This window comes from Magnolia sinica, chromosome 13 (assembly GCF_029962835.1).
Source record: "Magnolia sinica isolate HGM2019 chromosome 13, MsV1, whole genome shotgun sequence".
Classification (NCBI taxonomy): Eukaryota; Viridiplantae; Streptophyta; class Magnoliopsida; order Magnoliales; family Magnoliaceae; genus Magnolia; species Magnolia sinica.
Genome location: NC_080585.1, coordinates 25684447 through 25700650, shown reverse-complemented (window position 1 = coordinate 25700650; position 16204 = coordinate 25684447). Strand labels below are relative to the sequence as shown.

Below are 16204 nucleotides of genomic sequence, written 5' to 3'. Positions count from 1 at the left end.
TTGGATCTGACTCATTTTTGTGCATATATCTTATAATAATCCGAGAGGAGGGATGGACGGCGTGGATAAACCGATACATCACAGTGGGCCCGCTCGTTCGGGCTAGAGACGGGCGGGGTAGGACGCAATCCGCGTACACGTACTACATATTTCAAAAGGAAAACATTGTTATTCTGCTAGATTACGAAATTTCATGTTCTCGCATCCAACCCTATACACGTGGCATAATGTGCCTCATTTCATACCGTCAAAATCATAAGAAAACTGTAGGAAGATCACAACCAAATGTCATCCTGAACATATCATCGTGGGACCCACGGAATTAGACGTTTAAAAAATCAACGGTCCAAATTTAAAGAAACAAATACCCATGCAATCGGAAAGTAGATTGTTCCGTTCAATCTGCTTTTCACGAAATTCATCATCCAAAAATGACATTCCACGATTTTACGGTTTGGATTAACCTATTGCTCGCGACGTATAGAGCTGATTGTGTACGCGTGTGGGGGAGCGGAATTGGTGAGACCCTGGCCTCACAGAAGACGGTTCGTCCCTTACAGTGGGGCCCACCTTGATGTGTATATTCTATATCCACTCCGTCCATACGTTTTTCCAGATCATATTTAGGGCCTTATTCAAAAATTGAAGAAGATCAAAATCTCAGGTGGGCCCTACTCCATTAAAAACTTCTTAGTGAGTACCTGAATGTTTCCATAGCGTTTATTTACCATCCAATATGTTGATAAGGTCAAATAATCCTGGATGAATGGGGTAAAACAAATATCAGCTTGATCCAAAACTTTTGTGGCCCATTAATGGTCAATCACCACAATGTCCTAAGATACAGTCCATATGATAATAAGATCTACTTAAATTTTAGCAGAATAACCTAGTATGATCTGAAAAAACGGATGAACGGCGTGGATTCATAATAAATACATCAAGGTGGGCTCCACGGTAAGGTCCGCACTGTCTTGGGTACGTGCGGGGTCTCAATTATCCTTTCTCGCGCGTGTGAGGGATACTCGTAACATGAAACAAATCCTTTGCTATAAAAGCCCTCGTCCTTTTCTCCCTCTTCCCTCTTTTTTCGGCAAATGCCGCTGCTTGCAGCAGCAGAACAGAACCCACCTAAAAATTCCCATCTTTTGCTTTTTAATGCAGAGAGAGAGAGAGAGAGAGAGAGAGAGGGCTTCTGCTTTCTCATTGGAAATTCGAGCTACTCTTTTATTCGTTTGTTCTTCTTTGCACTTTTTTCTTTGTTCTTTGGGGACTTTCATCGAGCAGCGGAGGGCGGGTCCATCTTTGAAGTGATGGGGAGGATTAGGCTCGCCTTTTCCTGAAGGGAATGGCGATCTGATGATGGGTAATGATGATGGGAACCCGATCTTACATGATTTCTTGGGGATGAGCTGCGCAGATTCTGCTGCTGTCTTGGTTAAGAAGAGTGCTGGTTTTGGAGAAATCCGAGCTTCGGAGGCGTCGGCATCTGCCTCTGTTGGAGTTTCGTCGGGCGCCCATGGCCCTGTATCGGCCAGTTCTGATCTAGTTTCGGGTGCGTTACCATGAATATTTGGGTTGTTAATTTCAGATTGATTTCATATTCTTTTTAGTAGTGTGGGGTTTTTTTTTTTTTGTTGGGTTGTTTTATTTATTTATTATTTATTCAGAAATGTGTTTTTGTAGTTGTTGGGGTTTGTTTTTACCTTTTTAGACTGATTTTCATGGGACTTCTGTTTGAACAGTGTTTCTTCAGTTTCTTTCCTTCTCTATTTTGTTTTGTTGTTTTTGTCGTCTGTGTTATTTCTTTGGATTGATTATGGTAGTTCTTTTTTAGTTTGGCTTGGGCTTCTTGGACTCTTTTATTTATTTATTTATTTATTTTTGAAAAACTGGTTAGTTTTGGTAGTTTTGTTTCATTTTTGGGTGGCTTTTCATTTTTTAAATGGTTTTTGGTAGTTTTGACTATCGATTGTTTTTGTTTCTTTCTAGTGTTAGTTTTTGGGTGGTTTATTAAGCATCTAGCGGTTTTTTGTTAGTGTTTGGTGTAGTTTGATATTGTTTCTTGGGTGGTGTTTTTTTTTTTTTTTTTCCCCATTGATTTCAGAATTGGGTTGGTAGCTTTTGTGGTGTTTCTCTCTTTAATTTGTTTCTTCTCTCTTTTCGTTCTTTATGGTAGTTTTTATACATGGGTATGCAGAATTGGATGTAATTTTTCTGTGGTAGTTTTTGTACATGGGTACGCAGAATTGAATTGAATAACCAAGTTTAGTGATTTTTGGGTTTTCCCGTTTTTGCTATATTATTTTGTAATTTTCTTTTACTTCTTTTAGTTCTTTTTGTTAAGGCTTGGGAAAGACAATATCTTGTCTTGTCCTTTCTTTACACATTAATCCATTTATGAATGTGTTGTGAATTTGAATTCAAGGAATAACTGATGTACTTAGATAAATTTTTAGGTCTGATTTATTTTTTGAACCCATGGGCAGAATCATAGTCTTAGCATCCTCTTTTTTGTTGTTTCTTTGTTTAATTCTTCACAGAGAGGCAGACAAGAAACCATTTGGAGGGTGTTCAGTTTCATAGTTCAAAGAGTGATTTCTCTGCAACGGAGATGAGCAACAGATCCTTGGGAAGAAAGAGGAGCAATTCAGATTCAGCTTTTATGGGTTTGACGAGGGATAGGATGCATCACATGGGAATGGATTCTGTTGAAAACTCCCATCTATTGAAGGTATTTGTATTTAGAATCTACCGTAATTTAGTCTTATCAATTGCATATCCAGGGGAGGATCCTTTTAGTGGTGCTTGGTGCATTGATTTGTATTCCTTCGTGAAAGATAGTCAAGCATCATTATTATCCTTGCGACACCATGATGGTTGTCGTCATTATCATTGCCATCATTGACCAAGATTATTCTCCCTTCAACAAATTCGCTACCTGCAATGCAGATGTTCCAAAATGAGGCGGGGGGAGAGCGACAGAAAAGATCCCATGATGATGAATTGTTCTTTTCTATGCAACCTCCGAGGCCAACTTGTACTTCTCCTCTCATATTTCCACCAGCCATTAATGGTAGACCTGAGTTAGTTGTTTCCAGTTGGGAGCGGTCAATGCCAATGAATGCAGGGCCAATGGTGCACTATCCTTCTTGTCTTGGTCAATTCTCAGCATATGTGGATCCGCGTTCTTCAAGCAGATACAGGGACACAACTCATGCTAGTACTAGTAGTTCACTTGTTTCTCAACCTGCAGCAGATGAGGGTTCTAGAACAGGCATTAGAGGCTCCAGTATTGTGAATGTCATTGGCGGAAGTAGTGTAGTGGCAGATAGAAACCCAGCTGGGGTGCTGCTGAGTAGCAGTAGACCAAAGGTTGGGCCTTCAAATTCTGAAACAGAATCTGCTAATCCACTGAGGTAAATCTTGTCACTTATGCTCAATTTTCTTACTGTTTGGCTTGGATGGTGGATCTAGATGTCAAGTGATGAAAATATTGATGCCATCTTTCATTTATTTTGTTGTCTCCAGCAGTCGTAGCTTAAGATCTACTAGTCGGCAGATGACCATATTTTATGCTGGCCAAGCACACGTCTTTGATGATGTCCATCCAAATAAGGTCAGCTTTGACTGTCCAATTGCATTGCCTATTTAAGGTGCAGTGAAAAATTGAAAAGGAGAAACTGATGTTGTTTTCCAGTGTTTCTTATATCCCGTTAGTGTTTAAATGATTCCTTTCTTCATGCGTATAGAAACATCAACCAGAGAAGTTGTGACAACCAATGCAGTTCCACAGATTATGTTCTTCAATTTTTGCATACGGATGGTGTGGGGAAACACCAAGTTCTATTACTGATATCCATTTCTCTGGGTTCATCAAGAACTTTAGTGTTCCAAACTACATTAGCATCCATGTTATTGTTGTATTTTATCAGAAATACCTATCAAGTTTTGATTGGGAACCTAAAAGGGATCTGCACGTGCATCTTGGTTGAACCTAGTCCCGTTGCTTGGGGTTACTGTTGCGCGACAACATCTACCGATGTGACTGTAGAAACTGCTGGTGTTAGGGATTGTAAAATATTATGAGTTCTAGATCTCCAAACGCACCATTATCCATCTATTTGTAGGTAATTGATTGAAGGGTTAAGATTTTCCGATCTAGGAGATATGGAGCATCTTCTATCTGCAACTAGTCCAATAATTAGGAAAGGGTTGTGAAAGGTTGTTGGGGGCAGATATAAGGGTGGTGATGGCCGGGTTTGGGGCCAGGTCAGGTGAAGCCTGGGCCCAGGCGCAGACCAGCACTCAAGGCACATTGCCTGAGCCCAGCATGGGTCTGGCCCAGCAAGCCCAAGCCTGAGTCTGGAAGAATTGGTTGGGCCTGGGCCCGACCTGGCCCAACTTGAAACTTGATTATATCCCTATTTCTAACTTGAATGTTCCTAATCTATCCATTGATGAAGTGGGCCTCATGTGCACAAAGAAGTAGACACCTAAAGGAACTAAATCAATGGTCAGCATTCAAGATGCATGGGTTACCTAATCGATGAATACAATGGCATGTTTGTAGCAATTTGTTAGGATAAAAGATGTACATATGAAGTTGGGTTGGGCTAAAATGACTTGGCCCAAGCCTACCTGAAAATTAATCAGGCCATGCTTGTCAGGCCCAAGCCCAGTCCATGGCCCAAGCTAATTGGTCCAGGCTGGGTTGGGCTCATTGGGCCCGCCCAGCCCATTGCGACCCTTAGACAGATGAGACTAGTTTCAACATTTTGCAATGGTTCTCCAAATTTTGCTTCCAAAACCAATTGCTGATCACAATTTTTGTTCTTCTTCTTCTTTTTTTTTTTTTTTTTTGGAAACTGACATTGCATCCTTCTGTCCCTCACCATTCCACTTTGAAAATATCTGCTGAGAAGTGGCAGATTCTATGGAATTGTTTGAGAAATGGTGAAAGAAAGAGTCTGTCCCAAACATGAGCTGTATGTATGATTTTGAATATTTGTATCGTTTAGGTTGACACAAGTGTATTGTATCTGTATGTATCAGCTGTTTCTGATACTTGAAACAGGGGTGAAAATGTCTGAACCAAAGATCAGTGGCTATATTGACCCACATTGTATATAAGCCACCCTAGATCAGTTACTGACTCATACTAAAGGCTCTTTTTAATATGTTATGTATATTTATTTATTTATTTTCTCTCATTTTCTTGTTTTTCATTCATTTCAGCCTTCGAGGTAGTTTTGAAACCAATATTCAATTAGATCTAAGCTATTTTGGTGATCAAAACCACTGTTTTAAGTAGCATGTAGCATACGGCACACTGTTCGATCCTCTATAGCGTGTAGCATAAGCTGCATGATACTTCAAATTTTTTAATTAAAATGATAGAAAATATGATAAACAATAATAATGAATATAAAAATAGTAAAAAAGAAAAAAAGGGTTAGAATGTCAAATTAATTACATCAACAAGTTTCTAAGCATGTTTAAACTTCAAAACAAGTTACATGCAAGCCAAATCAATCACATCAACAAGTTTCTAAGAAATTACCTTAGCTAATTTTTTAAAATTTTAAACGAAAGTATCAGAACACCAACAAAACAGTAAAAACAATAAAAAACATAGTCTCATCTCAAAGTTCCTAATTGGAAAAAAGAATGCCCATAGAATGCAAAAACCAAAAAAAAAGGGTCCAGAGAATGTAACAAGAGCTTAGCCGTTGGCCTACAGCTGGGCCACACCATATAAAACATTAAAACAGTGGACAACTACTAAAACTGTAGCGTAACAGGCCAGAAAAAAAAAGACAACCATGCATATACAATCATCATGTGGCGTGGTGGCTCACATGATGGACTAGACGAGTTGGATGCCATGTCATACATATACCAAAGTACTCCCCACACAAAAAATGCTGGTAAGACAAGTTTATTCTACAATGACACATAAAACTGGCTTCCCAAAGAGGACAAAAATAAAAAAAGGACAAAATATACCCTAAATCAATCAAAATAAAATAAAAATAATGAATTGAGGTTAAGAGTTACAAAAGTACATTTATTTCTCTTCCAAATCAAGTAGAAATCAAAATCTCAAGCTTCACAGCGGTAGTGCGGTACAGATGTGAAATGGGGGAAATCTGAATTTTGAATTTTGATTTGTTTGGGGTTGAATGCCTATGAAAATTTAGCCACAAGATTCTCTCACAGGGTTGATCAAACCCCTGAAATTTCTCTGTGAACGGTAGAATGGATTAAGAGAATTGACTCGATGAAAGTTTAGGGGTCGGAAGAGTATTTTCACTGCAACAGTAGGGTTTTGAAAACCCTTTTTCGAAATCACTTGTTATAAAGTGGAGCATGTGTCGTGAGTCTTACACCATTTACAAGTACAACTGTTAAGACTATCCAACCGTACACTTCCAAGCCGACATATAGATGATTAAGATTGTTCGATGAGTGGGATATATGCTTTATCCATGACATGGATCACAATTTGGATGGTCCAGATTGATTTACTGTGGTGTCGTGTGTGAATAGGATGAGTCACCACCATTTCCAAATATGTTTTGAACTAACATGGAAGAGAAAATATAAAAACAGTAGTGTTTCATGTAGTGTATGCTATGAGGGAGGTACGATACATGCATATGCTATGTAGCGTTTTAGCTACACTACTGAAAACACTGATCAAAACACATGACTTGAGCAGGGTTTGATGAATCAAAGTTTAGTGGACTGTTGTGGGTAAATTGGGGAGGGGTTAACATTTTTTGTATTTTTTTTTTTTTGCTTCTTGTTTTTGTTGTATGTTAATGTTATGGGCCCTAATCCACCAAATCATAGGCCTATTTGGTTGGTTTTCCCAAATTTTCTGGTTTATTATTTATTTTCTTTTTGCTGGTTTTCAACCAAAGTAAGATTGTGTGTATTAAGCGTGATACTGTATGTCTCTCTTCTGTTGTCTGCCTAGCATTCTTGTTAGAATTGATAAACTCGTTGTGACTTTCTTTGCCAAGGTACATATGATCAACATAAATTTCATCTCGTGACATGGAGGGAGGTCTATAGCCAATAAGGGAGGGAGGTGTTGGTAGAAGGGCTCTTAAAGTGATGAATATGACTCTTTTGGGTAAAAGGCTATGGAGATTTGGGAAAAAGGATGGGGGCCTGTGGAAAATGGTGATATGATGCAAATATGGGGAGGTGAGGGTGGGTGGTTTACTAATGAATTGTCTCATTACAGAGCTTCATTGGCATGGAAAGCCATTGTAAGAATGGCTGATACCTTCAAGAAAGGTGTATCCTATATGATTGGCAGTGGTTCCTGCCTCATATTTTGGTATTTTTATCGATAATGAAGCCTGTATTCTGACTGCCTGGAGGTTGTGGGTAGAAAGGTTGTTTGGGTACTGTTGTGTTGTAGGCATCTGTCAGATTTAGAAGTGGATGGAATGATGAGGTATTGGTGTGTCTTCAGAATCAGTCATCGTTCCTTTCTGATCATGATGCTGGTGAGTGTGGAGGTGGGAGGCTGGAAAATTTACAGTTTGTTTTTTCTACAAGGCAACTTTAAGTCCTGGTTAGGAGTGAATCAAGGGATCCAGCCAATGCGGTTGGGGCTAGAAAGATCCCCTAAGGTATTATTGGCTTTCATTGGTAGAAAAGAATAGGTGCTTACAATGGAGAATTTCTAGAATAGGAGCATAATCATTCCTAATGCTTGCATCTTGTGCCTTAGGGATGTGGAATCCGTAGGCTACTTGTTCATTCACATTTTTTGAGAATGATCTGGGATTGTTTCCATGGGATGCGGATTGTGTCCTACCCCCACCCGTCTCTAGCCTTGAACGGGCAGTTCTGTGGGTAGGCCCACCGTGATGTATCTATTTATCCATACTGTCCATTCCTTTTCTCATTTCATTTTAAGGTGTAAGCCCAAAAATGAGGTAGATCTAATGCTCAAGTGGACCACACCACAGATGACTCTTGCATTTGATGCAACTGGCATTTAATGCTTTGTGCATTAAATGCAACCCAAGCTTATTATTTTGCATGGTCCACTTGAGCGTTGGATCTACCTCATTTTTGTGCACATACCTTAAAATGATCTGAGAGCAGGGATGGACGGCTTGGATAAACAGATACATCACACAGAATTGCCCGTTCGGAGCTAGAGATGGATGGGGGTAGGACGCAATCTGCGTCCATTTCCGTGACCTCTTTCAATGCAGTTTGGTGAACCAGGATCTACAGAAGCTTCTTCCGAGCATGTCATTTGGGGGGGGGGGAGAGGTCTCTCTAAAGAGAGAACTTTTATGGACTATAAGTTATAATCCACCCGGTCAATATCTTTCAACCTATCATGTGTGTATGACATCCAGCTGTCCAATAGGTTGGTCCTACTACGAGAATCACCTTATGCAAAAATCAACCCGATCCACTCATCAGTGAGTCACACTTGTATCTTATTTTATAATGGATATACCTTGTTTTCAATCGTGCGGCCACCTGTGAGTGGATTAGGCTGATTTTGAGATAAGGTGATCCTCATGGTGGGGCCAACCAATTGGACAGGTTGGATGTCACACTCACACTCACATGACAAGTTGAAAGTTATCTGATGGTTACCTAACTGGTTGGAATTGAGACCTATGCGCATACTCACCCACAGAGGAGGGGGAAGAGAGGAATGATCGCGTGTAGTTGATCTCACCATAAGTCACCATGCATGCAGCATCATGCTTTGTTGCAGGTAAGGTATGCTGTAACAGTTATGGTGACTATAACGGCCACTGCTTTTTCTTTTAAGATACGGGCTGAAACAGTCGTTATGGTCTATTTTCTATTTATTTATTTATTTTATTGGAAAAAACCCAAAAAACCTGTATTGGCCCCATAATGGGGCCATTACGGCCTTTACAGGGGTGTAACGGGCCGTTATGGATCATTTTTTTTCCGCAACGGCCACTACGACCCGGTAACGTGTAATGGTTGCCACCGTTAGTTTTACGTAACAGCCATTATGGCACAGCATGGTTGTAGGTATTCAAGCTTTCCATCGAGTGTGTGCTGCGATTTTATGCCCAGGCTAAAAAAAAGCCTACAATCCATAACTCGGTTGGCTTCCACCATATGAAACAGTGCAAAGGGAACGCTGACTGTTGGCTTACCTATAGGGCCTACCATGATGATTAGACACCATCCAACCTGTTCATTATACGTGTCCCACTTGGATGAGGGGACAAAAAAAACAGGCCATTCAAAAACTCTAATAGGCCCATCACATGATTTTAAAGGTTTTAGGCATGTTTTTCACTGTTCCAGATGGTGTGGCCACCTGAGTTTTGAATCTGGCTGATTATTGGTGTGTCCAATTTTCATGGTGGGCTTGCCTCTGGCGCGGTTTGGATGGTTGACACCACGGTGGGCCCCGCATGCAGTCGACTGTATGGTACATTTGACTGCATGGGATCATTCTTCATATACCACAGTGAACTCCTGAAACCAACATGCATATATAGCATACTAGTAACACATGGCAAACCCACAAGAAGCCACACAAAATAAAAGACTCCAGAGAAGAAAAGAAAAAGACCTAAGAGAATCCTGCAAAAATTTAAAATGATAGAAAAGGAAAAGGAAAAACTTTCTACACTATTCTTCATACAAAAGATTACCTTCCCTTCTGTTCACCTCAGTTCTGCTTTTTCCTCTGTACTAGTTGTCATGGAAAGGACTCCCTCTAATTTATAAAGATTTATGAATTTGGGTGAAATGATTTTCATTGCATAAAAGTGACCATAGAAAACCTTTTCTAGAAAATTCCATAGACTTAGTTGCTCTACTTTGATCTTTCCAGATGACCTAGAAATCATCATCATCTAAGCCTTATCCTGATTAATTGGGGTTGGCCACATGAATCCCATTCTGCTATTTCACTCTATCAAGGGCCATACTTTCAGTTAGACCATAGCTCATCAAGTGTTTTCTTTCTATCTCCTTGTGCAGCCTTTTGGGCCATCTCAATGTCCTCTTTCAGCTACACTCATCCCATGAACATGTTGTTCCTTAACTGCACAACATTCTGTCCCATAAAAGCATGGCTGGTCTTATAGCCCTCCTATAAAATTTCCTTTTAAAATTTCCCTTTCAGTTTGAGTGGTACTCGACGATCACATAAAACTCCAGAGGCACTTCTCCATTTCTTCCATCCTGCTTGAATTCTATGGGCAATATCCTTCTCAGTCTTTCCACTCTCATGAATTGTTGACCCAAGGTATTGAAAGTAGTCATTTGGGAAATTTCTTTGTCAGCAATCTTAACTAATTCCTTGTTTTCACTCCTATTGTTACTAAAATTGCACTCCATAGCTGACTAATATTAAATCCTTTAGATTCTAAAGCACATTTCCATAAATTTAGCTCTGTGTCCTCTGCAAACAACATACAACATGGGATCTTTTCCTGATGACCTAGAAAACTTAATTAGGAAATGATTACAACACAATCTACCAATACCACACATGGAGATGATTCCAGCATACTAGCTCTCTTGAATGCTTTCATCTTTGTTGACCTACGTATACTATGCATGGATCTTCTGCCTGCTTCTCTTCCCAACACTAATTGCTCCTGACTCAAGAGCTCATATTGATCTATATCAAGCATTTGTATGTGGTTCACAAGATTTAAATAGGCTTCGATCTCTTGATGTCTTCTCAGCGCGTTATCACTGCAAAGGCATTTTCAGTTTTAACTAATGAAAGGTCAGAAAGAGGTTCATGACGTTAATTTTTTTTTTCGAAGGATGGGTTTTGACATTGTTGTTATTGAAATATTATCAAGATTATCCTCGAATGCTTGATTGAGAGATCTGAATCCATATATAGCTTCCAGATTGAAATATAGTCTTTGGGGAGCAGTTATTTGGTCGCAATGCATCACGATGTGCAGTTTCCTGATGCGACTAGTTCATACAAGATGTGCCTGATCCAGACTATTGATGCTATGGCCCCATTGCGGATGGAAGATGCCTTCAGATTGGGAGATTGTCAGTCTGATCATTGTTCTTCTTCTTGGATCATTTTTGTATTTTTTTCCTTGACTGTCTCTCTGTTAGCCAAGGATTGATAAGTTAGGATCTCCCAGTCTGGAGGTTGTTTGGGCATCCCCTACCTATGGCTGTGCCCATCATGCCAATCATCTGGACCACGAAACCATGGGACTCACTTGTAAGGGCTGCATACAACAGGATTGTATCCACATCCTGATGTATCAGGGACCCATAATACTTCTATATTATCAAAGTGTTATGATTTTCATCTTGGCGATTCTTTTTGAGTGGGCCTTCTACAGTGGAACACAATATCAATGAGTTTGGATCACTGAACCATGGGCCTCACTTTTACAAACTGAAAACCTGAATGGTACCTTGCAAAATTTTGGCCTGAGCAGTGTGTAACACCTCTTGCTTCAGTGCTTTGATTCATTATTTTTTCTTCAGTTAATGAGTTCATTGTTTGATTTTTATACACTCCATTGTTTCGGCATGCATGAAAAACCATGACTAAGCTCTATTTTTTTCACACACATGAAAAGCCATGACTAAAATTAGTGCTATTTGGTGTTTACCACAGGCAGATGAAATAATGGCCTTAGCTGGATCGAATGGAGGGTCTTGGTCCACAACTTATTCCCCCAAGTCAAGCATGCGTCGACCCCACACTGAAGCATATGTACCTGCTAGAGAGATTGAAGCTGGCATCAAAAACAAATTTTCACAAGATATACAGAGTAAGCTGTGCTTGCTGCAAGCTTCCAGTCAAGGATTGATCCAAGGCGGACAGCTGTCAACCCCTGGTGATCTTCTGAACTTGTAATCCGCATTGTCTGCTCACAAAAGTATGATTTCAAATCCTAGTTTTCCCAACTGATCCTTGTCATGTGTGTGCAAGAACAGGGCCATTCATCAGGTGGGTCCCGCCATGTATGTCATGGCCCAGAAATACGCTGATCTGGACATCAGGTGGCCAATGCATACGGACATGGACGGTTAAAAGGAATTGATCAGTGGCCTAAATTTGACATACATGTGTGGCCCCCAGATGGTTGGGCTGACCTGGTTTTTGGGACTTGGGACAATCTGTGGGGCCCACCTGCCAATGCCTTGGCTCCTTCCAGATGCTTCAAAATTTCAGGGGTGGGTAGGATTTGAGATTCTAATCTTCCTGGTGGCAATAACAGGATTCTAAATTCAAATGCATGCATATACATTTCTATAGCTGTGGGTTGTAATTTTTATATGGACTGTAGGGGGCAATCAAACCGGCAGGCCAGTAAGAGATGCTGGAACTATAGGTCAAGCGGTGGGACCTGACACAGGAGCAAAAGAGAGGTATAATAGAGGCCGTTAGTCTCTCGACCTCTTCTCTTGTTGTAGCTTTTGAAGAATTTTCGAGCTTTGTTGTTAATCTCTCATGGTTTAAACTATAGTTGCAAGAAGCATGGACCACAGCAGTAACAGATCCAGGTGTCGTAATGAGGAAGTATTCGTTTCGAAATGTTTTCAAGTATAAATAGGTAGGAAGTGAGAGCAGTAGTGATAGCCTGAGGTGTGATTTTAAGTGGGAGCCGCACCTAATTAGAAGTGATTCTACAAGGGTCAAAAATATTTAAACTGTTTCACTTTGTTTTCTCTTTACCAAATATTCTTAGCTTTCCTTTTTCAGGCAATCCTCCATGGTTGCGTCCTTTGGTACTCAACTTCTTTGTACTTTTTCCCCCCCCTATCTGATCCACTTCCTGTGTTTCCATACAGGAGTGGACAGACCTGATGCATACCTGATGTATGGTCCGTGGTGTCTATACATTGGTGAGGCCTGCTCAATGAACGGCATGGATCTGTCAAATAAGATAGGTTGGCACGTGTCCATGGAGAGATTAGTGGAACCTTGGTTGTCCAGCTTACAAATAACCAAATGAACTTTTTGTGGTTGCAGAAAAATATCTGCATTTTTCAGGGCTGAGCCTTAAGTATGATTTGAAACTGACCAGAAAGATCTACGCCAGTGAGCCACCCATGGGCATTTGAAGGGTGGTCGAAACAGAATCAATTGTCATGTCTAGGCCTTGTCAAAAGGCAGTCGTTTTCTTTTCAGTCTCCATCGCGAGAGTGCAATGAGTTTGTCCTGCAGACGTTGCAACCAGGTTCACCAGTGTGTATTGGCGGGGTCCATAGGTTAGAGATCTGATGGCAATTGCCACCTTCCATGTTCTGGAATAGCTTGGCTGTGGCAAGAAACTTGAGTTGAAAGGATGATTCTAACCATCATTTGTATGAAAGAACATGGACCACTGAAAAGAAAATTCCCTCAATGCCACAAATCAATGGTCATAACCATCTTTCAATGTGATTAGTGGACCATAGATCATTCTTCTGCAGGATGCATGGTTCTGATTATTTGACTATGTCTATGTGGGCCCCATGTGTTGAAACGAATACATTTAGTGTTGTAATGACACCTGACCTAAAAGGATATAGATGGGTTAGGCTGCATTGATGAGTTGAATTGCAATTATTTGGTAAATTAAGTGGAAGAGCAGATTGTAATAACCTTAGTGCTTGTATGGAGGGGATTAGGTTCCAGATTGCAATTGCTATTTATGTGTTTGGCTGCACTAAATATCATGATATTTCATGATTAATCAGTCTAATTTAGGGCAAAATGTAATGAAATTTCATGATATTTGGTGTGTTTGGTTGCGGTGTCGAGGGAATTAGGCTCCAAATTGCAATTGTTACACAGCGTTGGACTTGGGACTGTAACTGGGATTTTGGGGTGTCCTTGTCAGGTAAATGAATGTTTTACAGCTCAGTTGAGTTATGCGTCCAAACATTGCTATTTCTGATCCTCGCAAACCTTTATTGAATACTAGTGCATCTGTTCCCTATTCACATCCTAGCCCTGGGGTGGGAGTGCCCCAAATACCAAATACGAGCAAATGTACAGACTGAGGACCTCGGTGCTGTATTTGGGGGTTGGCCCTGGGCCGTTGATCTAATGGACCGGGGAATGCGGGGAAAATGTAAAAATCCTTGCCTTTTGCTCTTCGGCACCTTCAGGATTGCTATTGTATTTTTCCTGCACATCTTCAGAGGGCAGTGGTGCATGGGATGGGTTCTAGTAATTTGGGAGAATTTTGGGACATCACCAATACACTAATGGCCCCATCGAATCTAGGGTCTAGATCACTGAACCATGGGCTGCGGATGTATGGAATTATATTTTCGGGGATAAGAATCTCCTGATTTCTCTAAATTACGTCCACCATATCCTTTACATCAGCGGTACACTTTTAAACAACTGATGATGATGGATGATGCCAGTGTGCGCGAAAATCTCTCAAGGATGGAAGATCCTGGCCATCTGATTTTTGGTTCCCATTTAATTATGGACCAACGGCACACTCTCGTCCACAACCGTTAATTGGCTGGTCCTGCTGCTGATGTTATATTAGCAATTACAGGTATTATTTTAATAATATAATTCAACATTTAGATGTTTGTTTTTATGTATTAGTTTATTAGTTGCAGGTATTAACCTAACTCAACCTGATTTAACTAGACCCAACTCAACCCAACCCAAACCAAACCAAATTGATCCCACAACCCAACAAAAATTGTGTTTGTATGAGAATTCAGTAGCTTGGGTTAGGTCTAAGGTTGGGCTGGACTCAGGCCAGCTCTCAAGTTGGGTTGGGCTTGGGTTGACCCTCAACCCAATCTGACCTGCTTGAGTTGCACTTTATCAGACCATATCATGTATTCAAATAAAAGCATGCAAACAGATGTTAAGAATATCTTTACTCTTACTTTCTATTCAATAAATTGTTACAGTTAATCACAACTGTTCAAATAAGAGCATCTAAAATAAATGGTAGTAACTGTTTTTAGACTTATCGTTCATTTTGCATGCCCTTTATCAAGTGGTGCTTGTTTCTATTCAATAACTACCCTTTGTTTGAAAACTCAGGGTGTCTATTTGAGTATTGGCTGAGTTGACTTGGATAAGAAAACCAGTTGATTTCTCATATCAGTTGACAGAATTGGCGAGCTAACTCGGTGGATTGACTGAGTTACAAACTTGGTCGAGTCGAGTTTTGTTAAGGAAAACTGTGGGCTGGCGAAGCAGAAACTACCGCCTTTTCCTCTCCATGTCGAGTTGCTAGTCACCATAATGACAAATCTCGTTCCTGGCAATTTCTTGGTTTTGAAATACTTCAGGCGATTTTCAGTTTTTAGTTTTTGCTCATGATATTATCAGGAAAATCTCACAGAAAATTAAATATTCAAAGATATTTATTGGAAATTAATAAATAATTTTAAAATTTAGATACATATTTATATAATGAATTATTTAAGGTTTTTACTAATTTTCAAAACCTTTCTAAAAAAAGTTTTCACTATTTTTCAATAAATTTGTGTATTTTCTTTTTAAAATTTCAAAATCTGGGCATTCTTTGTGACACAGAAAGCCACTACAACCACAGACAGGCTGTGCACATATCAAATAAATTCATAGCCTGCTTTTTTCCACGAAAATTTCATAGTTTGCGCAGCCGTTTTAAACTGTACAACCTCATGGCAGCCGTTTTAGATGGAAACACAGCCTGGTTATCACATTGACTAACCATCTTATTAATAGGTATGGTGGACGGTTAGAAAAGAAAAAAAGAAAAAAGGATGGTGGTCTAGTCACGGTGAGGTAAATGGAATGCTTAAGATCGTCCAGTTAGTGTATATTTGGGTCTATGCTCTTCACAGGGGTGCCCGCAATATAATTCTGACTCGCATAGATGCATGCCACGTGTGCTGGATCATGCATGGTGGGTGAGCTTCTAGAAAATAACCTTTGGGGCAATTGGGTTCGGCTCAATGGCTCAGCGGTAGATAGACTCTGTTTCAACACTGCCCATGTGGTGTGGGTGGGTGTGTGTTAAAAAACACCAAAAAACAAAAAACAAAAAACAAAAATCCTTTGGGGGCAATCTGCTGTTGTTAGCGATGTGGTGCCTAACCGCGTTCTTTGGCTTCAGCTTCATCTACTTCTGCATGTCGTGTTTCTTCATGGACCCCTCCCAACGGTCCTTCAGGTGCACCTGTACCTCATTGGTATCGGAGAGCCGGGCAG

The 16204-nt window shown here is 40.2% G+C and overlaps 1 protein-coding gene across 4 annotated transcripts; it reads left to right on the top strand.

The window, feature by feature from the left end:
• The first annotated feature begins 1081 nt into the window (after positions 1–1081).
• On the top strand, positions 1082–15797 carry LOC131223312 (protein TIFY 8). Of its 4 annotated transcripts, none has more exons than XM_058218669.1 (7): positions 1082–1555; positions 2544–2734; positions 2953–3419; positions 3535–3619; positions 11651–11873; positions 12327–12408; positions 15719–15797. In XM_058218669.1, exons 1-7 carry the CDS (start codon positions 1360–1362, stop codon positions 15780–15782), a joined length of 1308 nt encoding a protein of 435 aa, XP_058074652.1. In that variant the 5' UTR covers positions 1082–1359; the 3' UTR covers positions 15783–15797. The 4 variants fall into 4 exon arrangements, with proteins under 4 accessions (XP_058074652.1, XP_058074651.1, XP_058074654.1 ...); XM_058218668.1 differs by having other exon boundaries at positions 3532–3619; XM_058218671.1 differs by lacking the exon at positions 15719–15797 and adding an exon at positions 15047–15074 and having other exon boundaries at positions 3532–3619.
• Positions 15798–16204: the final 407 nt, after the last annotated feature.